At 43.3% G+C, this 23,972-nt stretch overlaps 2 protein-coding genes and 1 long non-coding RNA gene across 5 annotated transcripts; 2 read left to right on the top strand and 1 right to left on the bottom strand.

Annotated features, from left to right (window-relative positions):
- The first annotated feature begins 1,348 nt into the window (after window positions 1-1,348).
- LOC125744925 (uncharacterized) lies at window positions 1,349-2,965 on the top strand. The gene is made up of 3 exons (XR_007398523.1): window positions 1,349-1,778; window positions 1,922-2,016; window positions 2,758-2,965. It is a non-coding gene; the product is annotated as an uncharacterized LOC125744925 (long non-coding RNA).
- A 785-nt stretch (window positions 2,966-3,750) lies between these two features.
- ppih (peptidylprolyl isomerase H (cyclophilin H)) lies at window positions 3,751-23,900 on the bottom strand. The gene is made up of 9 exons (XM_049017235.1): window positions 23,722-23,900; window positions 12,182-12,246; window positions 11,969-11,992; window positions 11,430-11,474; window positions 10,231-10,273; window positions 5,026-5,118; window positions 4,667-4,754; window positions 4,491-4,531; window positions 3,751-4,147 (listed from the first exon to the last, which is right to left on the bottom strand). Exons 1-9 carry the CDS (start codon window positions 23,785-23,787, stop codon window positions 4,079-4,081), a joined length of 534 nt encoding a protein of 177 aa, XP_048873192.1. The 5' UTR covers window positions 23,788-23,900; the 3' UTR covers window positions 3,751-4,078.
- On the top strand, window positions 17,784-20,308 carry si:dkeyp-100a1.6 (probable G-protein coupled receptor 160). Of its 3 annotated transcripts, none has more exons than XM_049017223.1 (2): window positions 17,784-17,928; window positions 18,641-20,308. In XM_049017223.1, exon 2 carries the CDS (start codon window positions 18,731-18,733, stop codon window positions 19,757-19,759), a length of 1,029 nt encoding a protein of 342 aa, XP_048873180.1. In that variant the 5' UTR covers window positions 17,784-17,928; window positions 18,641-18,730; the 3' UTR covers window positions 19,760-20,308. The 3 variants fall into 3 exon arrangements, with proteins under 3 accessions (XP_048873180.1, XP_048873181.1, XP_048873182.1); XM_049017224.1 differs by lacking the exon at window positions 17,784-17,928 and adding an exon at window positions 17,961-18,100; XM_049017225.1 differs by lacking the exon at window positions 17,784-17,928 and adding an exon at window positions 18,213-18,231.
- Window positions 23,901-23,972: the final 72 nt, after the last annotated feature.

Raw genomic sequence — 23,972 nt, 5'->3', positions numbered from 1 at the left:
TGCGCGAGACCCAGTGCGCATGTGGCCGCAGATCGAGCAGTCACTGGGGGCGTGTTTCAATACCAAGAACACAAAGATACTTGTAGGCTTGGCAAGACCAGTCTTGCTAACTTGCCTTCCAAGAACAAACGTGGGGTGCAATGATTCAGCGAGGAAACAACCAATGTGGATGGGGCAAGAACGACATCCGGGGAGTTTTACTGTACTCCGTACTTCCGTTCTTGAACATTGGAACCCGTTTTCGGCAATGGAAGATGACGTAAAACGGGTACAGGAGTACACAAGTATGGTCAAGGAGCAAGTCAATGTGTGTACTTGACCAGAACTGTGTTCTGTCCGGGTAATTCATGCAAATTTCCTGATTTATCCGTTCTGTGTATACGAGGATGATTTGAGATACAACAAAATAAATAATGGATATTAAACAACAGATTTAATATCACATGATTTATATCGTCATATTGTACAGCCCTACTCGCATATCAGTGCTAGAACTATTGTTAAACGGTGTGGCTGAGAACGTGTCCTCAGCTTAGATATACTTATCAGCATGAATCATTGTAGCTGTTTGTACTGTTATCTAACCAGCTATTTATACTAATCTGTATGAAATTCATCCAGCCGATTACAGGAAACAAAGTTGCGTTCAATGTATTTAAATTGAATCTAACTTAAATAACTTGGTACATTAAGAAAAGTCTTCATAATCTTCACTGGAATTGTGCGAAATTAGTACAGTAGATCTACATAAATACGATGTAGAAATTTTCAGTCTCGTTACCTTCATCAGTCCTTGGAGTGTTCTCCTCAACAGCACACACAAGGACAGCGTAGGGTACCTTGTCAGTACGAAAGACCATGCAAACAAAATTTTCTGAAAATCCCACGCCACAAGCTGGTGAAACTACTTGCTAGAGCTTAAAAGGCTAGTGTATCCCTAATGGTGTAGGAGAGACTTTGATACTGGGGGGACAAAACTGTAACGTAATTTAAATACAAAGATCTAGTTATTGTGCGAACAAAGGAATCAAAGATAAGACACGTCCCTTTCGCTCCTACACTCCCGGCCAACCTTGCATAAACTGCCTGCCAATATATATCTTTTCACATTTATCTGAATTTAAATGGGGTCAAGCATTATTTGTTATCTACATCATACAAAACGAAGGGTCTAGAAGATTGTAATTTTGGATTCATTGTTCTTTTGGCTGAACAATTATTTGCGTTACAATAAACAAGCTTTTTAGGTATCTTGATGGTAGCCTGAAGCTAAGCTCACATACTCCACTGCAGCTGATTTTTAAGGAATATCTGGAAAAGAATTGTTCGGAAACTGGTGGCGTGCTGCTAAAAGATGGACTAAAACATTTCAGGATCTCTCATAAAGAGTCATGCTGCAGTGTGTAATGTGGCGGCCGTCCAGCAGAGAGCAGCGCAAAGCCGTTCAGTCTTTCCTTTCCTCTTACTGGTTGCTAGGTTACGCAGTTACCAGTGGGTACTAGTGACGCTCCTTGAATATTACCGTTTGGTCAAATTTAATTTAAACATTCACCCATTTTCCCACTTTTTCAATGCAAACTATCACAATAAGGCAACGGGTTCCTACCACGTCACATGGTAATATATAGTTAGACAAGGGGAAATTTAAAGATAGCAGTCAAAGTCTACGTTTTAACAGTGGTACAAAACGAAATACCAAAGCAAGGAAAACATTAAGTTTCATCCAAGGGCGGGAATCGAGCTCAACCCCGCAAGGATTCTCCCTCTTTACAAAATACGTAAGATCCGCCTTATGAAACCAACGATACACTCGAGCGTAAAATGTGCGTGTTGCCTGCAAAAAAAACAACAACAGCTGCGTGAATAAATCAGAATCGTGCAGGCATGACGATGAAAAGTGAGGTGGCAGGATGCATTTTAGGGCAGTGTTGGAGTGCAAGCTGGAAGGGGCCGGAACGGACCTGACTCACCCCCCTGCGCCACAACAGCCGTCGCGGACGTCACACTACTCATGAGGTATCGCTAGAATTGTGATTCACAAAAGTCTCTCGGGATTATGTAGGCCAGGGGTGCCCACACTTTTCCAGATTGCGAGCTACTTATAAACGACCAAGTCAAAATGATCTACCTACTATAAAAATGCAAAACATATATTTATTTAGGCTAATGGATATACGGAGTATTCTTTATTATTATTATTATTATTATTATTATTATTATTAAATTTCCCTTTGGGATAAATAAACCATTTTTAATTGAACTGTGATTTTAGTTCCTTCACCTTTCTCTTTCACAGCTCGCTTTTCGTAGTTTTTATGAACAGTCCGAAAATGCCGCCCACATTTCTCTTATTCGGAATAGCAATGGTAGACTGACAGACGAGGCGAATGCACTTCGAATATGACATTGTGGAAACAAAAACTCCTCCTTCCATTCCGTGTGGAAATGGCAGGTTTTCGTCTTTTTATATGATTATATGATTTTATATTTATATGATTGTGACTGATGTAGGAATGATGTGTGTGTGTGTGTGTGTGTGAAGCCTGGCCAGCTACACAATGTCACTTCAAGGAAACTTCACCTGCACCCAGGAAAAAGAAAACTTAAGGGAATGCATCTTACAGTTATACAGACTAACAATGGGTTACAAACTTGAATAACCTGGAATTTACCGTGTGCCTTCAGCTAGTTTTTGTTCGTCAGAAGCGAACCTACGATCACGTATCTCTCTTGAATGGTCCTTTCTTGTGTTTGTAGACCCCTTCTTTTGAGAGGTGATCAACTTACCGAGTATTTAACACCGAAAACTGATCCTCCAAGACACGAAACAATCCAGGGCTGACTAATGACTACGTTTCATACTTCCCCCGAGACTCAGTTCTTGCCTCCACAAAGTAAGTAAGTAATCGATTATACTGTAAGAGAGGCTGCTTTTCTTACAACCGCGTTATAGCAATTCGCACAGAAAAAAATACAGTAAAAAATACAATAACTAATCCTACCACTGACATTATAATACTCGTGTATCATTACTTCAACTAAAACAATAGGATAAAGAAACATTTATCAATTTCCTTCGTGCAGCCACCAAACACTACGTCCTGGTTTGCACCGATTTTACAGTAATTAGCTTAATTTCGCTGTTAACGCCTTTCCCTTCCTATCGTTTTCCCTCTAGTGACACTGCATGGCTATCAGAAATGTGTTTAAGTTTGCCAGGATTTCATCAGTGGCTTAGGTAAATAATGAATTTCAAAGAACCACTTAACATTGAATTGTTTTAATTGGTTAAACAACTAATTAAAACGTTCGCACCGTTTTTTGCAGAGTGTGTTCACCCTTGATCGCACCACAGGAGGGCGCCTTTTCTCCTAGACAGGTACCAACTCCTAAGAATAGAATGAGCATTAGAACTGTTATTTATTACTAGTGATAATAATTCTTTATGACCTCTACCTCAGTACTTCCATACGCTACCAACATTGCTTCCTAATTGTGGTCTGATATGAAAATCAGCTTACGTAGACACGCATTCCTTGAAGCCAGTGGATGGACAGAGATGAAATACTCGATCACACAATTCCCACAATAATGGCCCAAATACTCTCTGAAATGTCTTGAATAATTAATTCTTTAGCTAAAACTCTCAATTCATAGTCATACTGCCAGTGGGATCATAAATATTTAATAAACTTAGTTATTTGTAATTAATTCTATTATTTCTATAACAAATTCAAAAGTAGCCTATCCTTAATTAAAAATATATTTATTTACCAAGATCATACAAATGGACTTAAAGTAATTAAAAAAAGAAACAAAATGTGAAGCAAGACCAAGTAGTTAATGATGAAAATATGAGAACGCAGGCTGAAGTTCCCATCTTGCGTTTCCGTATTCTGGTACAATTTAAACAGTCCTTTGAGCCAAGAGCAAACACTTTAATTCCACATTAAGTCACCCTTTAAAAATGCATCGAATTACTGAGAGCCGTTTTCTGCACCAGTTAAGAGTAGACAAAGGGATACAAATCGAAAATGCACACATGTCAGAGAGCGAGACCGAGAGGGACCCTCTCACGTCACATCTCCCCACACTGGGCAATTACAATGGGGAGCTTGGGCTTGTTGTTTGGGCCAGTGGGTACATTCTGCAAGGGAAACAGGTTACAAGGAGTGAAGGCATGAAAGGGCTGCACCACTGACTCCGCCTCCCTCACGCAAACAGGTGCAGGAGCAGGTGACAGAAGGATATGATGTCTTAACATTGTATCAGATAACAAAACGACAAAAAAAAAAAATTCCGGAATTTAATCTGAAACCTACACCATTCAAACATATCTTATACCTCAGAGAAACATAACATGACGTTTACTTCCTTAGCCAAAATGATCTTGGAAAATTGTAATTAGCTGTGATTGTCATGAAAATATGCACAGCTATCATTAGTGTTTATTAAAAAAAAAAATAAAAAAAATACACAAAATGCCTTACCTCTATTTTTCTCATGACCAGCAAACCATCAACAACTTTCCCTGAAAAACAGTAGAATTACATGAAATGCAGACCAGCTTCGGTAAACTGCATCTCTCTCTCTCTGCCAGAACACACTGGCGACAATGCACTCCACTTTGAGACAGAGATGGCATAACAACTCGGGTTTCACTCACCGAAAACCACATGCTTCCCATCCAGCCAGTCGCATTTAGTACATGTGATGAAGAACTGACAGCCATTGGTCCCTGGGCCACTGTTTGCCTGGTGAAGCACATCATCAGTAAGATCTCTTTGAAGGTAACTTTAATATTTATCATTCTTTTTTCTCAGCACAATTACTGTGGCTTCAAAACACACATGACAACTGCTGGTGTAACTTAGAAAAATGCATATTCTCAAAACCAGTTTTGCAGATGGTCAGTGCTGCTTCACTGCCTTTGTAAAAAAAAAAATGGAGAAGTATGATTGTTTGAGAAGAGCATCTTTTAAACACTGTTCACCTGAATGCTGCTATAAGTCAGCATGTTCTTACCATCGAGAGAAGGCCTGGGGCAGAGTGCTTCATTTTGAAGTTCTCATCCGCAAATGGACCCCTGTAAACGCTACAGATCCCGGTCCCATCACCCTGAAGGAAACAAGCCTGCGGGTCACTGCACAGCATCTCACCTCAGTTTGGACACTGATTCGTTGCGATCTGCTATGATGAGGGTAATATCCCTAAACTTCAGAATAAAAGAGGGGGTAAGGGGCGCACGTTTATTACACCGCACCCACCACATGACAAACCACCTCAGGGATGAGAAGCAGGTGATACCTCAGCACCACACTAGTCCAAATGGACCAGTGTGAAGTTTTTCCGGTGGTTGTAGTGCTAATCCTACCACCAACCCCCAACTTATTCCCTGCAAGCTGGAGGACCTCCTTATAGGGCTGGATGGTTATCTACAATTATTCTCCGAAAACTAAAGCAGAGTTTACACATACTTCCAACTGGAAATTAGTACAAAACCACACACATTAATACATATATAATTTCAATGCAGATGGCATAGGGAACATTCTAACCATAGTATCGCTAATATTGCTAATGCTTATTCTCCAGCAGATTTTGGTGGCAATAGCTGTTCCAAAACACACCTTAGACCAGTGTCTCTCAAACCGGGCCTCAGGAAGCCCCTAGACAGTCAGGTAGGGAGCTAAGAGGGAGTAAAAATGTAAACCATCTGAGGGGTCCCCGGGGACTGGGTGAAGAAACACTGCTTTAGACCTTAAGGATAGTTCATACTTTACTTTTCCCAGGTGCGCTTTCGGACGCGTGTTCCTACTACATGTGGCTGCAGATGCGGATAGTTGCAGTCGGTGTATGCATATAGCAGTGATATTCCACCAGACCAGTAGAGGGCAAATGTACAAACACAAATACGAGCAACGTAGTGAAACAAGTAAAATTTTTTATCAAGTTTTAAAGTTATTAGTCAATGCTTTGGCATTATTACGGTAATAAGGCATGCCACAGCATTTTGAAATCCTTTTCACAAAATTAGCCGGAACTGCCCTCCCCGGCAAATTTTATTGCCAAAATTTCAAAATGTCAGAATAGTGCTGCTTTTTAAAATATTGTATACCTCGGTATAATGTCTTGAAAAATTAGATATGTCGTTATGGCCAACCCTCTTCAAACAGCTGCTCACCGTAATTGCTATAACAACTAATCTTCCTGTACTCTTTCGTTGTTGACAGCTGATCTGTGAAAGTACATGTTGTGACTTACCAGAAATGCCTAATCAATTATCTTACACATGCATGGACGTTGCGTATGGATGCGCAAGGTTTCCGCTAAACATCACAATCTGGGCTACCTGCTCAACGACCGCCGACCCTTGATATCTGCAACCGAAAGCACATACGGAAAAATGAAATATGAATGGGCCTTCAGGCAGGAATGTAGTTTAACAACTGCGGCAGATCACAGACGATCCAAAACCAGACCAGCTGATCCTGTTTCCAAGTGGTAAGTTAGATCAGAACAACCAAGTGTCCATGATCAGAGTGTTTGATCAGGACAAAGGGTCTGGCAAGCACTGGTGTTGCACTGAGCTCAGTCCTGAGCCTAGAACTGTCATTATGGGGAGGTAACCATCTGAAACACAGGGGGAGGGGCCATAATCACACATTGCTTCCCCTAAGGCAACGGCAATAAATACGATTGAGGAAACCCCTAAAACTGATTCTTGGCACCCAGCAATCAGTCACGTTATTTTGTATGGTGGCAAGAAGCATGTTGAATGACCAGAAATCTTAAAGGAAGATTTCACAGAGTCTTTTAGCAAAAGCTAAAAATTCAGGCTTTCATCAGCAGACCATTACTAACTCAGGCCAGTAACATGTTCTCTTGTCTGCTCAACGCACAGCCTTAGAAAACCTGCAAGCTAAAGAGTTCTAAAATTCATACGCAATTTTAATCTCTTTTGGGGGCACGGAGAATGGACCGATTCTGACGCCCAGTGCTACTCGCCACCCATGCGTTTCCCGTGGCAACCCACCAAACACAGCCGTCTGCACACGTTCCAGTGACGCTGGGAGCCTTCAATCAGCTCTCCCCTGTGCATCATCCCACAGACAGAGTGTCACATACTGCTGCTACTGTGTGAAGTACCCAAGGTTACTCTGATAAGGACAGTGAGGATAATATGACCCACTGTGACATCACAGTCGCAACATTCACAACACAAGGATGCGATACAGGCGCAATTACAACGTCAAGAAGAGATAAGTCATGACCTCAGCGGGAGTTTTCTCCCAGCCTTAGTCTACCCTCTTCTCTTTCCCATGTCTCCTCTCCAGAGGTTTTCTGAGAGGATGGAGGGACTAACATCTCCATGGACCAAATGTTTCATATCCGGTAGACAGCCCACCAATTTCACCCAAAAAGTGCTGGCATCACCTCCCCCCAGACCCTGTCCTTCGGCACCACTCCACTCTCCTCGTCTTCCCCCACAAACATGACTCTACTTCCACTACCAGGGCGGCAGCAAAAATCACGTGTCACCTCCATTGCTAATACAAAACACACCACATCCAGCTAGCAGTACTGATAGTTCTTATTGATATCTGCAGGGTACCTGCTACCACAGCAGTGCCGCTCATCCTGTCTTAAGAACAAGTTGGCACCCAGTGCAGTTCCTATTTTAATGGGTAATAGGCCTTGAAAATTGGCATCTTTTTGGGGTTTTTGTTGCAACTCCCAAATTAGATTATTAATTAAAGGACTGATTGGCTGAAGAGTCTGCACACCTGGGTAAAAACAAGTGACCTAAAGGTTACCCCAAAAAGCAGCAAACACACTTACACTTTACGGATAAGATTGACCACCCCTACATTTGGATGAGGCAAAATATCCTCCCACTGAACAAAGGCAACACAGAGGTAACTTTTTGGAAGTAAAGAGAGAAGAAAAACAAACTGGAACTTACTATGAATCTAACACCCTAAAGATTATTGGTGTCCTACTGGACGCAGATCTCAGTTTTGATAACAAAATAAAAGTTGTAAAGTTGTAAGTTGTATGTGGGAGAAACCATTCAAGGGCACGTAATAATGGCAGGATTTCAGCATGTGCTTTTTGAAAAGGAATATGAAGTGATGCAGCAAAGCAAAGATGGCCATTGCTTTTCCATGTGATGTGGTACAGTTTCATATTTAAATTGCATGTAATGTAAACCCTTCTAATTGTTTTTGGGACGACGGAACAAGATGCCAATCAATGAAATGATGTTTTGCTTTCATCGTGTCACGTTCCTTTCACGACAAATCGCTGATAAGCGACGCGTCTTGTGCACTGCATTTCCGCATGGCGCGGTTGCCGCGTGCCGTAAAACGACATGTCGCATCCATGGATTTCTCAGCATTTCTCAGCATTTCTCAGCATGCCAAAGTCACGTTTGCATTTCAGGTTTGCATGAAATCCGCTCCATAGGTTAAGACAGTGAGTGCCAATCATAGACGTAGAACTTTTCGATTGAATGACAAAAGTAAACCATTCACAGACCATTAAAAGCAAAGCTAGCAGAGGCTGCACAGAATACTTTGCAAACATGACTGTCTAACAGGACTACTGATCAATCAAAGTTGTAACTGCGCAAACCTACCACCATGTTAACAAAACTAAAATCAGAGGATTATTCAAACAAGACCAAGAAAATGTATTCGTGCGTTGCCAGTAGGCTGCATATTGTATTTTCTCTGTGAAGTACCATGTGTTGCCTTGTGCATGAAATGTATTGCATAAATAAATTTACCTACATAGATGGTGATTGTTAAAATAGGGGAAGCGCACTGTCATCAGCTGGCAGTCTGAACCAAAAAAGGTCTTTTTCTAATTTAGCCAGTAAGCTTATGTAAATTCTGCTCTTTTTTCTGTTTATAAGAAATGATCTATTATACTGTGTGCTGGTGTTGGACAGGCTTCTGCTCAAGCGCCATGATGATTTCGAACAAACGGTTTTGTTAGTGAGCTGACTACAAAAGTACTCTACTAAAAATCAGTGAAAACTTAACAAATGATCCAACTCAAAAACTTGATAACTATATAAAATTTATAAATGCTAATGGCGAAAGATGACATATGAAACCACAAGCTGTCAGTCTGGGTTGCAACGAAGAGAGTATGTCTTTGTGTGTGACAGAATGAATGAATGTCAGGAGGAAACGCCTTCAATCAAATGGGAAACTTGTCATTCGTGTTATTGGTCGCTTATCCTGTCTTGTCAGGATGTTTCCCAAACACCATGCAGTGAAGCTTGGCTTCCAGGTGAATCTAAAATATCTGACTGCTGGTCTATCTGTTCAATCAACGTTGCCTAGGCAAAAACTATGCATGAAGCCCTCAGACTCCCAGTGAAGCACAGCAACCAGGCGGAAAACACATAATCAGAGCACATTTGCCAGTAAGCTTTCATCTATTCTCCATCTTGACAAAGTGTACAAGATTCTTCCATAGTCTGCCAGTGAAGCACGGCGTCTGGAGGGCTACGAAAACATGTAATCGGATTGCATTGACCGATAAGCTTTCATCTAATCTCCATTTAGCCAAAGTGTACAGGAATCTTACACATGCTTCCAGTGAAGCACTGCATCGATGGGCATCTATGGGCTGTTTTTATCATGGTTTCAAAGGGAAAATTAACACACATGTTGTTCAAAGTAGCTTCTGCGAAACAATCAGTGCTGTGGTTCTATTAATAAGACAGATCAGTCAATATATCAATGGAAAAGTGTAATTAAATTCTTGGCAGTTTTAAGGGGATGCTGCGTTTCCTGTGTAGTCATACAGCATTTGTTGGTGCTACATAAATACCTGCTGTTATCTGGACATCTAATTGAAGTTGCCAGTTCTACTTGGAACCAGACAGTTTTCCCCGTATGTGTTCAGCCTGTAGGTCGTTTCCTTCTTTGCGCCTTCTCCATTACCTTTGGCTCATTCTGCTTACATGCTGTTTTTGTGTCATTAAATATGTCCATATAAAAAGCTTTGGGGCAAATATTTTGAGAAGGGAAATTCACAAAAAAAGGAACAGAACTGAATATTAATATCCTGGATATGAGCCATTTTAGATGGATGGATGGAAAAAATGTCAACAACCAGACACTTGTGAATGTGAACTAAATGCATGACGACACATCAGTACTGCAGGTTCCATTCCAACTCAAATGAAGTCTGGACAGGGAGCGCACTCACATTGACGAAGTCTCCTCCTTGGATCATAAAATCCTTTATAACCCTGAGAAAGGTGAAACGAAATCTCAAGTTTATTATCTACGCTCAACAGTGCATGTTCCACACTGACAAATCCAACAGACACTGCCTTTGTGATGATATTTCACAGTTAGCTTAGAATTCCACTTAATTCCATAAAGACGAAGTAAAGCAAAAGCATTTGGGTGACATTAAAAATTGTACTTTCACAAAAGACTAAATCTTTTAAGTAAGCATCATGCAAACTGGTTAATGGCGGGTTTCATGCCACCTTGAAATGCAAACGCGACTATGGCATGTGGGAGAAACCATTCAAGGGCACGTAATGATGGCAGGATTTCAGCATGTGCTTTTTGAAAAGGAATATGAAGTGATGCAGCAAAGCAAAGATGGCCATTGCTTTTCCATGTGATGTGGTACAGTTTCATATTTAAATTGCATGTAATGTAAACCCTTCTAATTGTTTTTGGGACGACGGAACAAGATGCCAATCAATGAAATGATGTTTTGCTTTCATCGTGTCACGCTCCTTTCACGACAATCGCTGATAAGCGAGGCGTCTTGTGCACTGCATTTCCGCATGGCGCGGTTTCCGCGTGCCGTAAAACGACATGTCGCATCCATGGATTTCTCAGCATTTCTCAGCATGCCAAAGTCACGTTTGCATTTCAGGTTTGCATGAAATCCGCTCCATAGGTTAAGACAGTGAGTGCCAATCATAGACGTATAATTTTTCAATTGAATGACAAAAGTAAACCATTCACAGACCATTAAAAGCAAAGCTAGCAGGGGCTGCACAGAATACTTTGCAAACATGACTGTCTAACAGGACTACTGAAAGGTGATGTTAGTCTCTTGTTATAGTTATGTTAGTCACAATCTTCTTGGTCAAATACCCAGTCCTGGGAGGGCCAGAGTCCTGGTTAGCTTAGTTCTTTCCATGTTCCACCACGAATGACTCATCTCAAGAGCCGTATGCTAATTAGAACATGGAGTTGAATCAGGTATGTTAAATGAAAGGAAACCAAAAAATGTGCGGGGCTCCGGCCCCCCAGGACTGGCGTTTGAGTTTATTAGGTTCTCTCCAAGTTTCCACAATTTTGCTAGATAAACACTTGAGAAAACACACACACATGCACACACACACACGTTAAGCTGTACTTTTTTCCATAAACTTCTACCTGTGGAATGTGCAGCCTTTGTATCCAATGGGGACACCATCCTTCCTGGGGGGGAAGGGGGAGGGAACATGAATGATCAGCTGACAGGTGTGTGAGGAGCTTATTTCTATATGCAGATTGTAGTCGTGATGAAACTAAAAATTACCTGTACTCCAAGACAGACAAAGTAAAACAATGTTTCATATTCTTTTTTAAGTTTAGTGATCAGTGATCATTGTTGACACACCACAACACACACAAAAAAGTGTCCTCTGCATTTAACCCGTATGTGCTACCCGTATGTAGCAGGGGGCAGCTAATTAAGCACCCGGGGAGCAGTGCTTAGGGGCGGTACCTTGTTCAGGGTACCTCAGTGGTGCTTTGAGTGTCGGGGATTCAAACCAACAATCTTTCGATTACAAGTGCGCTTCCCTAACCATTAAGACATTACATATCTCAGCTCTATATGAAAACCAGATTCGCAAACTTCCTGTATTACAACAGAACATGACACGTTACCTGCAGGCTGGGTTTTCTGTCTGTTTGGACGGGTAACTCACCTGAATTCGCCAGTGCAGAACTGTCTGTAAAATATCAAGAGGACAATTTTCAGAAATATTATTGGAAAAACACTATGAACTGGTGGAAAAACAGTTCCTTTTAAAAATATCAGCCGAATATCTTCATATTTCATGTACCATTAAGCAACAGAAAGGTGAGATGATAATTTGAGCGACTTGCAGAATATTCGTCTATGAGGAGTTTGCCCTCACCGGAAATTCTCTGCGGTTTTAGGAACGATGTCTGCAAACAGCTCTACCTTCATTCGTCCCACCTCCTGAAGGACAAAATCAATCAACACAGTGAAAAGATGACTGAAGACCTACAGATGTTACCGTGCAGCTGTAGAACAGCAGAGGATGGTAAACGGGCCAGCAGCAAACCCTGGTCCTAGTTACATGAGTGGTGACCTCCTGACACGGCTCCAGTGAGCACTGCAATCCGTAAGAGAGAGGGGCGTGGGGAAATCCGTCTGTATTCGCTTCTTTGATATCAATTTGCGGTACCTACGGAAGACTGAGTGGGAATGAAAATTTATTATCTATCCTGTGTTATTTTTACCTTCTGTTTATCATATGTGAAGGAGTGGGGGGTCACACACTGGGAGAGGCTCACTCCCCACAATAAACCTGCTGAGCTCATATTAGTCACATACACAGTTAGACTGTGTGCAGTGCAATTAGGCTGAGTCACATACACAGTTAGACTGTGTGCAGTGCAATTAGGCTGTGTCACATACACAGGTAAACTGTGTGCAGTGCAGTTAGGCAGTTGTTACGTTGTTGAGTAAAGCACTGGAGACAGGCAAACTGCCGAGGACTTAATTTAGCAACTGTTAAACATAGTTATAACTGGCACTGAAAAATAACTAGCCTACTAAGTGTTTGATTACCTCCATAGACATAGAGGGAACATGTCACCGCTATACAATAATAAAAAAAAAACATGCACTACAATGGCCTGTATTTTTTCAGTAATACCCTGTCACATTGCTCCCAGGTCAAATCTCTTGATCCACTGGAAACACCACACGTTTCAATAGAAGCCGTATGTTTGTAATATGCAATTTGCCTCACTTGTATGTAGCTTTGAACAGAAGTGTCGGCTAAATATATCCATCCATCCATTTTCCAACCTGCTTATCCTTCTGGGTTGCGGGGGGGGCCAGAGCCTATCCCAGAAGCTACAGGCACGAGGCGGATAAACAACCCAGGATGGGGGGCCAGCCCATCGCAGCGGATAATTATAATAAATGTAAATTTCCACATTTATTCACTTTCTATGCAAATATATCCCCCTAATAAACACTGTCATCTATACAATAACTTCACTGTCTGGTCATGCAAATCTAGACAAACATTTGCTCATGCCCATGATGGTCCACAACATGGACATTTTATACCTGATTAAAAAATACAGGTACTATGTATCATAGGTAAACTACCGAATATTACAATTTACAGTACAATATTGTCCCAAAATGAGCTGCTGGGTCACTAAAATCATAGGTCTGGACACACCAAGCTCAGTCAGCAAGATGAACGTTAGCAGTCTGTACTGGCGTGGGACCTAGGATGTAGGGCGGGCCACAGGATTCTCCGAGGAGCTGGGGAAGCATTTGGGCGCAAGAGTTCAGAAAACATATTTGGCTCACGTCCTTCCTAATAGAAGTAAGTAGCTGAGACACCATCAGCATGAGTGGTTGAAATTGGTGATGATCTGTGATTGGTCAGCATTTGCCCAATGCAGGCTTGCACTTGCATGGGCTTCGCTCCCCCTTAGTCCCCCATGGTGTCAAGCCTGACAGATACATCGACTTCAAATCTCCACAGAAACAAATAAAAGTCAACCACATGGAGTCCTTTGTGCCAGGTGCTCAGCAGCGAGAAGGAACATTGTCTAGCCGTCCTGCTTCACGCGCTTCATTATATGGGCAGGCAGGGTTAGGGTTAGATGGAAAGGTGTCAGGCTACTTTCGACCTGCTACCTTCCCGACCCATCATGCTTGGCCTCAGGAAAAGACCCAGGAGACCAGAGCTGATCTCAGAGCTTCACCCCACAACACTGTCATGACGCGTCAGCGTAACCTGCGGCGCTAATGAAGGCTCACAGGGACTGCAAACAGGAGAAAACGCCAACTGCTGTCACCATCTCACCTATTTTACTCGCGAAATTAAGGGGAACTGAAAACGGGCTCCATCTAATCTCCACAAAATATGGAAGGGGACTGCATCCTGGTGAAAGACGCACATGTGGAGGTTTGTGTGGTGCTTAAGTACTTTCCGTGCGGCCCCCCAGCCAGCATGACGGTGCTTCCTGTGCCGGCCTGCTGCCAAGATCCAACCTTTATTCCGTTTCTTCACGCAACATGAAAGGCCCAATAACAATGTATATAGGCCTATTCAGAAATGTGTGCTGCTTGGGCTGGGGGGGTGGTGGTGCTGGGAGAGGCCTTTGTGTACTTCTCTGGGGAGTGGTGGTGGTTGGGGGGGGGTGTTTAAGCATGCCTGCAATTGGGCCAGTATCACTCTAATGTGGGCCCCCACCCCGCCTCAGCACTGGGGAGTGCTGAACAACGAGGCGTACAAACGCTGGGCTGTCGCCGGATGGCATGGAGAGGGGGTAGGGGGGTAGGGGGCGGGCGGCAGTGGGACTCACTGAAAAGAAGCGATTGTCTCACGGTATCAATGAGGCGAACAGAGTGGCAGAGGGGAGAAAGAACGACACAGTCGATTTCCTCTTCAGTCTGAAGCTAAAGCCTCACACTGGGGCAGCGAGGGAAGCGGCAAAGCTGCAGGACATGCGAGCCGCGCTCCGGGCCAGGGACACGCACTGACGCCTGCAGGAAATGCATGCTCACCTAGGAGCATCCGACAGGTAAGAACTATACCTGCAGCAGTATGGCTGGTGTCTGATACCAGCCAGGTGAGCTTCTTCAGCTCTTCAGTCTCTAACGGTGGGGTTTCGAGGTGAACTTATTCAAATGGTGCAGAGGAAAGCCCTGCTTCTTCATTGGCATTCTTCACGTAGGCAGTGATGGACAACCTGTAGGCGCTGCTCTACACACCAGCATCAGAAAGTCCAACAGACGCCTTCACTGGTGCAGCTAACCGACGTCAGGACTCACTAATCTGATGATGTTAGTCTCCATTGCAACTACAGACCCTTTGTTTTGACTTTCCAATTCATTCACATTGAGTCAGTTATTTACATCTCATTTCATCTCATCAGTGTGATAGACAACAAATAGTTTAATGGAAATTTTCATCCATTTTGTTATAGAGCTCATTTACTTTCATGTTATACATACACACACACACACACACGGACACACACACAAAAACACAAAGACTGTTTCCAAAAAAATGCTATATTATTGTAGTTCATGCTTAGTTCTTACATTCATTTGGATCAGCGAGTGATTAACTCAACATACAGACACACATTTAAATTGGGTTGTTAAGCACTTCTTAACCAAAACAACTGTAACACTGGATTCATCTTATATAAAACCTGGATGATCCAAACTTCATTGTACCAGAAGAACCTCCAGACTGCCAAGCTGGACAGCCTGCTGGACCCACATGTGCTGCGGCGATGAATACCGTTCCAGAGCTCCACTCTTCCCAAGGACTGTGCTTTGATTTCCGTTTGACTATCATCCCTGAATATGTCTAGCAATTTATCATCTGAAAACAGTCCTTGTGGATTTAGATGATGTTAGATCTTAGAACTAATCCCGTTTCAATTAAATGACCATGCAGAGCTAAGTCGGTGAACAGCACCTAAGGCAAGACAATTATTTGAACGCTCACTGTTCAGTCTCACCCAGTGAGCGCAAAGTCAGCTTTCAGAGATGACCAACAACAAAAACATTTCATAAGTTCACTCCTTAACAGGAGATACTATTAAAATATATCATGCAATGAGATCACCGTCAGCTTGACTCCTGGGAACTGTGGCAGGCTGCACAAGTAGAGACTAATAAAAAGAAAGAGAATTCCATCTGGCTAACTGGCACCCGGCTTTTACCCTCTGCCATCTCCCTCTGTACGTACGCTCTGATTCACTGACAGTGAATCAGCCTGAAAGAAGTGTTTAACAACCCAAATTGGCAAGTGAATCCGAAACACGTACACAGACGTGCCCTTATCCGCGTGAGCGCAAATAAACACGAAGCATATACACTATATGTACACAAAGAAAGTATACTGGGTGATTATGTATAGCAACAAACGGCTATTCATCACTTAAATAACTTGTTCAACGATGGTAGGATAAAGGTTAACATGCCAAGAGGTTTTCTGTAATAAACCTTATTTGTTTCGATTGGACAGAAGACGCAGATGCACTAAAGGAGGATTGGTTGACCAAATTCTACTTGAAGGCACTGTACCAGAATATAGTGCCAGAGGAGGATCTCAACGAAAAAGTCAGCTAATATTTTCAATCAAGTTATTTGATCACCTGTATTTTTCACAGAACATGTCATGCATATTTTGACAGAAGGGCAAACATACACACAAGCGCCAATGGATTCCCCCTCCTTACAAAAATCCCACCTACAGTCGCTGCTCCACCCCTGTAAAGTAGATCTTTCATGCAGAATTAAAGCGAAAATCCCCTGTAAGCTTAAACAAGCTAATCATGTTAGGTGGTGGGAAAGTCAAAGGTCGAGAGGAGAAAGCCTCAATTCCATCTCACAATTCACCATTGAAATAGGAGTGAATGATTGCCAAGGCAACCTCGCACTCTTTGGGCTGGACGTCGCTTCCAGCTTTCACAAGCAAACAACCCCATCCGCTTTTTAAAATCAGAAACCGTCATCTGAAATTCCAAATACCTGAAGTCCTGAACTTTCACCTCAATTTCAAGCAGCTTTATGATTTAAAGTTTACACAATCAAACACTTTTGTTTAAGTATTTAGACAATTTTGCCAAAGTGATTAGTGAGGAAAACTTGGGTTCAAGTTTGGGTTCCTGACAGGCACCAGGAGTTAAACCTATGATAAGGGTACACATCCCTAACCCACTGACCTGCACACATCCCTAACCCACTGACCTGCACACATCCCTAACCCACTGACATCCCTAACCCACTGACCTGCACACATCCCTAACCCACTGACATCCCTAACCCACTGACATCCCTAACCCACTGACCTGCACACATCCCTAACCCACTGACATCCCTAACCCACTGACATCCCTAACCCACTGACCTGCACACATCCCCTACACTTAGCACCACAAGTCTTGTTCTAGAACTTTGTATTATAATATTAACCCAGATGGTGTATTCTGACAGCAAGAACGCCTGTTCTTCTCCAGCATTTATAAAGCAGCTGTACTACAGAAACGCACAACTATGAAAAATCTGTTGAAGATAATGTTTTAAATGACAAGGAAAAGCTTAGTAAAACTGGGCAGGTCACAAAAACAGGATTAAGGTAGATTACAGCGAGGCAAATCTAAAATGACTCAGTTACACAATCCTCTGAGTATTTTGCAGTACCAGTTTTACAACGGACTATAATCACCTACATTTTTTTTTTTTTTGGTAAAATGACTCATAACATCCATGATAATACATATTGCTGTGAGAAAAGATCGCATCAATAGCGAAAAGAAAATGCAGTGCCGATGTGGCGCCCTAGCCGAGCATCACCGCGGGCGCCCCCACTTGAAGCAAAGTTAAATTGGCTGGCAAGCCGGCGCCCCCCTCCGGAAGTGACGCCCTAGGCGGCCGCCTATATGATTGACTAGCCCTAGATCAGAGAAGTAGTCGGGAATATTCAGCCAGACGCCTCCCAGAGCCGCGGAGGCGGAGCGCCAGTGTATCCCGGTGTAGAGAGTCTGGGGCGGGACTCGCACACGCCCCCAGCGCCGGCGACAAAAGGCGAGTCTGCGCTGGGCTCCGCTCACACAAGGCGCGCAGGTGGGCAGCCGGCACCGGCAGGTAAGCGGCCGCTCCGGGCTCCCAAGCCCCCCAAACTTCCCCGCTTTGGTCGGCGGTCCCTTCGCATTCAGCTGCACCCTGCGTCCCAAAACACTTAACTTTCCAGGCATTTTATCTTTAGCGATCATCTGCGATTCTGCTGGTTACGATGCCGGAGGCCACTCCTTTCCTGGTAGGAGTCATGGGGGGGGGGGGCGTTTTCTGCTATGACGACCGTGAAAATCAATCTAGTGCATCTTGCAAATAAATAATTCAAGGGACAATAAATGCAGAGACGTTTCGGGAAATCGGTTACTACGAAAAGTAAGTGGCCGCACTGAGCCGGTTATTATGGGTTACAGGGGCGCCGTCAATCGCAACAACCTACATTCTGTGCGTCTCAAGACAGCATATTAAATGTTCATGAAATGTTAATCGAGGCTAAGTTAGGCAGTGGGTGTGTGAACTGCATTCATCTGCTATAAGTTATTAACCTACGTGGTTAATAAGTGAAATTGGCAGGGAAACGCTGGAGGTCCTTCCGCATTGTGTATGGGCCGCTTCATGAAAGGCTCCGAATCAAATTTCAAACAAGCCACGCTAACCAGCGCATAATTATTAGGTCAAATAGAAATGAAAAAATTAATTGGAAGTCAATTGAACTTTCCTTCTCAGTTAAGATGTAAATATTGTAGCAGGGATATATCTTGACTATAACTGGCTTCCTGTACAGGTGGAGAGGTGGTGATGTTGATGGGATGATCAGTCCATAAGACGATCACCGCACGGCTGATGGTAACCAGGGAAGGCTGCAAGTCACAGGATGATGGCGATTATGGTCACATGGTTTGAGGACGCCAGCTGTGTCCAGGACAACACCCTACACTACCTGTTCCTCCTGCTCTTCAAGGTGGGCCTCAATGTCCTCATCCTGGCCTCCTGCTTTCGGAGCCTGAGGGCCTCCTTCATGGGGATCAGCGGCGCCTCCCTCTGTCTGGCTGACCTACTGCTGCTGTGCTGCATCACCTACGTGTGGCTCTGTGGCCCCGACACCGAAGGCCCCGGGTCTATTTCCATGTGCTTCCTACTGGCGCACGCCTCTACTATCTACGCCTCGCTGCCGCTCCCCGTCTTGCTGCTGGGGCTCCTGGACCATGCGCTCCATCTGCGGCTGGGTTCTCAGCGCACGCAGACCTTGAGACTCCCCACCTGCTGCGCGGTGGTGCTGCTCGTTTGGCTGCTGGCCGCCCTCCACTCCTACTGGCACACGGACACGGCGGTGGTGGAGGTGATGGACGAGGGCCGCCACGTGGCTCTGCTCTGTGCCGTGCGCGGCTCCTCCGTGGTGCTCGCCTTCTGCATGGTCTTCTCCGTGGCCGTCGTCTGTGTCCTGCTGCTGTCCTGCCACAGGGCATCGCTGTGGACTGGCCACTTGGCTACCGTCCAGCCGGAAGATGGGAAACAGCCAATCGATGACGAGGGTGAGGTGTCGGTAACGCCCGGACTGGCAGCGCCGCCGGCCCGCCCCCTCTTCCTCAACCTCGCCCTGGGCTTCACCCTGAACTGGACCCCCTTCCTGATCATCAACATCGCCTGCGCGCTGCTTGGCTTTGCGACACCTTCTTACATAATGGTCAACTTGCTCTGGCTCCTCTGTGCCAACAGCGTCATGGTGACGACTGTCTTCTGGTACAGAGGCGGCCAGCTGGGTTATGGGGCCGAGCTCCCAGACGACACGTGCATGTGGATGCTGAACTGGCACACACAGCCGGGACTAGACTGGCAAGGCACAGTGCCCAAGCACATCTACACTGTGTCTGGCAAAGAGATGACAGACCCCCTGCTGGTATGACTCAAACACTGCACCCCTCAGGAATGTCCTTGGTGTGTAAGGGAATCCGCCAATTCTCTCACGCTAAAAATGGCAGCAGAATAAAGGCATATATGCAAATATCCAGTCAAACATACTTGAATTTTTTTTTTTTTTGTGGTATTTTAAGAAGATAAAGCGTACACTAAGTTTTCGTGAATGTGATGGTCATTATGTTCCCAGCCAGGAACTAGAAATGCCTGTCCATTAAAAAATGCTGAATTAGCACTACTGAAGGTAATAAGGATGTGGTGTAGTAGCTAAGGAGAACTTACTATGTAAATATTTAACACCTATTTGTTTTACAAAGATTAATTTTTGCAAAAGTGAACTGGTAAACTGTTTAATATTTAAAGCTGAGGACAGAGACAGTGCTAACTGATATGCAGAGAGGCTACATTGTAAAGTTCTGTTCCTGCCAATTTCCATTGCTCATTTTAAAATGTACAGGTGTCTGTTGATGTTAGAGAAACACAACTGTTTTTTTCCCCTTTTAAAATCAACTTAAAGTTTGTGAATCTGGGAGATGAATCTTTCTGTGCCGTTTTGTGTGAATTTCTGCAAACAAACATTACGATCCTTCATTTGCAATCGAGCTACCAAACGCAGAAAGATTGTCACCCGAGTGTGTTACCGCGACAGAGGTGGGACCCTTTTCTGAGGAGTGTGATAGGATCGGCCACAAGAGACGTCAGCATGCAGCCGGCATTGCACCGTTTTTGCCAGGACGCATGCCCACATGCTTCAATCTTTCTGCATGGCTGGGCTCGCAAGATAAAGCCATACAAGGAGGAGCCCCTTTCCATTCAGTCTGTAAACTAAAACACCAGATAAATAAGAAAAGCACACGGTAGAAGGACAATAATTCTATATACAAACACAACAATACTGCCTAATAGCAGGTGTAGTTTAACCATCAGGCTTAGCCTGTTCCTGCCTTGAATTTGCACACTTTCAAATAGTACAGTGAGTGCTGAATGGTATTTGTTTTACATTTAACGACAGTGAGCGGCTTAAATGTTCCTGTCGCAAATGTATGCTTTCCACCCGAATGTGGACTGAAGCATGGTAGGACCCCACAGCAACTCAGGTAAGGTTTGTATCCCCAAAAAGCAGCAAAGGGACATGCTTTCCAAAGGAAAGGAGCACATTTCATACATTTTTCAGGTATTTCTTAACTGAAAAATATCTAAAGCGTGTTTTAGTAACTCCCTGTTGATTTCACGGCAGTACAAACAGGCATTCAGCCCAGTTTTATGGATGCATATAATACCCAATTGTGAAAGCTACTCCACATCTTTTAGAAAGGTACAACGTCATTTCTGACAAAGCTTTATGTTTTCTAGAGCCCTGTGCTATTGAAGGTACTAATAACCGCTCTCCTCACAGGTAGAGTTCTTACACAAACAAGGCGTGTGGCAAGTTTACCCAAACTGGGTGTTACCATGACCTCAGCTGATAAAAGATACCTTGCGCAGAATGGTTTGTACATGGAAACGAGAGGGAAGTACAGGGTGCAGGTACGACGGCACAAACCAGTCATTTACAGCCCATTAGAACTATCAGATCAAACTAAAATATGAAACTATACTAGAAGTTAACCACCTGCATGCATGAAAACAAACGTTTGATAAGAAATTTCACACAAGCAGGTTAATTCTTTGCAAAACAAGCTACATGTTCATACCACAATTGATGACTAGGCTGATATGCTAGTTCCTTAACATTATTATAGCATCACAGCCGTCACGCAAACCCATCTCCATCTCTTGTACTGTCAGAAAAATAGGGTATCAGCTTGTACCTTTGCTTATCACTGGGACTGTACCCTCAAGGGTCTGCCAACTCTACCCATAGCTGTACGTACCTTTTAAGGTAAAGAAATGGAATGGAAACATCCCCAAGGTACAAACAACATTAATGTGCCCCCAACGGTACAAAAATATACCTCATTGCTTCAGTGACAAGCAAAGGAACAAATTGGTACACTTTTTCTGACAGTATGGCGCTATAAATGTAACGTTTCATCGTCTTCTAACGTAACGGGCCACTTGAAACCAGCCAGCACCCTCTACTGGTCATTCCCAGAAATAACAACGATGGTGTTTCTCTGGCTCCCTCATGCGTTCATTTCCGGATGGTACATCAAAAGAAATTCATCCTAAAGACGTTTATGGTACAGACTGTGGTTGTTACCCAAGGCTGTTCTTAGGGGCCATACTTTTAGTACGTACGAACGGAAGGGGGGGGGTGTCTAAAAATTTGACCGAATTTTGCGTACGTGTGCGTATGCTGGGGGGGAGGGGGAGAATCAACTTGAGAAATTTCAAAATTAAGTGTTTCGTTCACGATACCTGACCTGCTGGATTGCATTCCATGCGTGCATGACTCAAAACGTCTTTAGTTCATCTCCCGATCATCAGATAGTCCATCAATATCGAATCAACACGCAAGCAGAATTATAAGCATGCAACACTAACCATTATTATTAATGTCTGTAACAACTGTTCGCCTGACATACATATTCGATGTTTTCATGTAATTTAAAATTTTCAAGCGCCACTATGGCACGTTAACTAGTTTTTTTCAGAATTCTTGACAAGTGCGTCTGCCATGCTTATGCCGACTTTTGAGGAATACGCTAGTCCTTATAGCTTATTCCTCCAAGTGCCGACTGAAATACTACATGTATACGAATTAAAGAAGTCTTATTTGTTGCATTTCGTTTTATTTGAAAGTGATTTTATTACAGTAAATCTCATGGCATCATTATTTTGTTATCCCTAAAGTTAACAGGAACGTTTGTAGCTCCAAAAAGCAGTGCATAAGTCGACTGACGATCGCCCGTGCGTGCGTGCGTACGTACGTACAGGGGGGGGGGTCAACTACCCAGCGTGTGTGTGCGTACGGGGGGTCCAAAAAAAGCGATAAAATGTGCGTACGTACTAAAAGTATGACCCCTTATTGGGATGACCTCCAATAAGGGTGAAGCAGCATACAGGGAGGAAGTCCTGAACTTCGCTGGGTGATGTAGAGGAAACAGCCTCATCATTAACATAAATCCAGAGAACCGATCCTTCAGCAAGAACAGAGCACAGTGCACTTCATATACACAGAGAAAAGGCATAACGAGTGTCGAGTTTCAAGACTACTGGGTTTCAGAGAACCTTACTTGGTCACTGAACACCTTTCAACGTAGTGAAAAATGTCCGATCGTGTCTCTTTTTATCTCAGAAGCTGAGAAAGTCCAGCTACCTCGGAAGTTTCTGGATAATTTTAAAATCTGATTCCGACCCCGCAACTGACTCCTGAAGCGTGTTCATTCGGCCATACATCATGAATCATTTTAAGATACGAGAGAGAGATTATGAGTAATTACAAAACTTTCGAGTTGAAGAGCATCTTTCAGCAGACTAAACTGAAAACTGTATTGTACCCTCAAACCAAAAGATCTCCGTTTGTGGCATTCTATGCCTAACCGGTCTCACGCTTCAAATCCTTAACAATGGGGCCATTTCCCATTCAGTTTTATATCAACAGAAGAAACGCTTTATGGATTTAGAACGTTTATATTGTACTATGTATTGTACTAGCGCCAATAAATGTTTTCTAATGCAGAATTCTTCACTCTGGTTTGCATGCTGTTCGCATTAAAGCCACACACAAACACCAACAGATTGTTTTCTTCTTATCTTATATTCATTTTAAATTTAAAATACTATACCAGCCAGTTAGCGAGAATGGCGGCCACCATGACTTATGAATGAACTACACAAACCTCTCATGAAAAAAGCATCCACTTACGTAAAGAGGAATCAGTATGATCGAAAAAACACATTTAGCGAATTAAAACAATCGGGCAAATTTAGGATTCTTTGATTCAATTGAATTCAATATAATTTAATATAACGTGACTACCGTAGTACACTTTAATTTTATCTTACCTGACCACCAATAGTTATATCGAAAAACACTATGGGGTTGTTCGGGTTCGACGGCTGAATGTTCATTTTTTCTTGCTTTCAAAATTGAAATATATTTAAATGGAATTTCAAAAAAATCTTCCACGTTCAGCTAACGAGTAAACTCTGCGCCGTTCCTTACTAAATTACGGTGGCCGAAAAAGGACATCCTACGGTTAGTAACGTAGGACAATTGTAATGGAAAAGCGTTTTCTTTGCTCCTATTATTATTA

The sequence above is a fragment of the Brienomyrus brachyistius genome, chromosome 6, assembly GCF_023856365.1.
Source record: "Brienomyrus brachyistius isolate T26 chromosome 6, BBRACH_0.4, whole genome shotgun sequence".
Lineage (NCBI taxonomy): Eukaryota > Metazoa > Chordata > Actinopteri > Osteoglossiformes > Mormyridae > Brienomyrus > Brienomyrus brachyistius.
The sequence above is the reverse complement of the archived record's forward strand: the minus strand, read 5'-3'. Positions and strand labels throughout refer to the sequence as shown.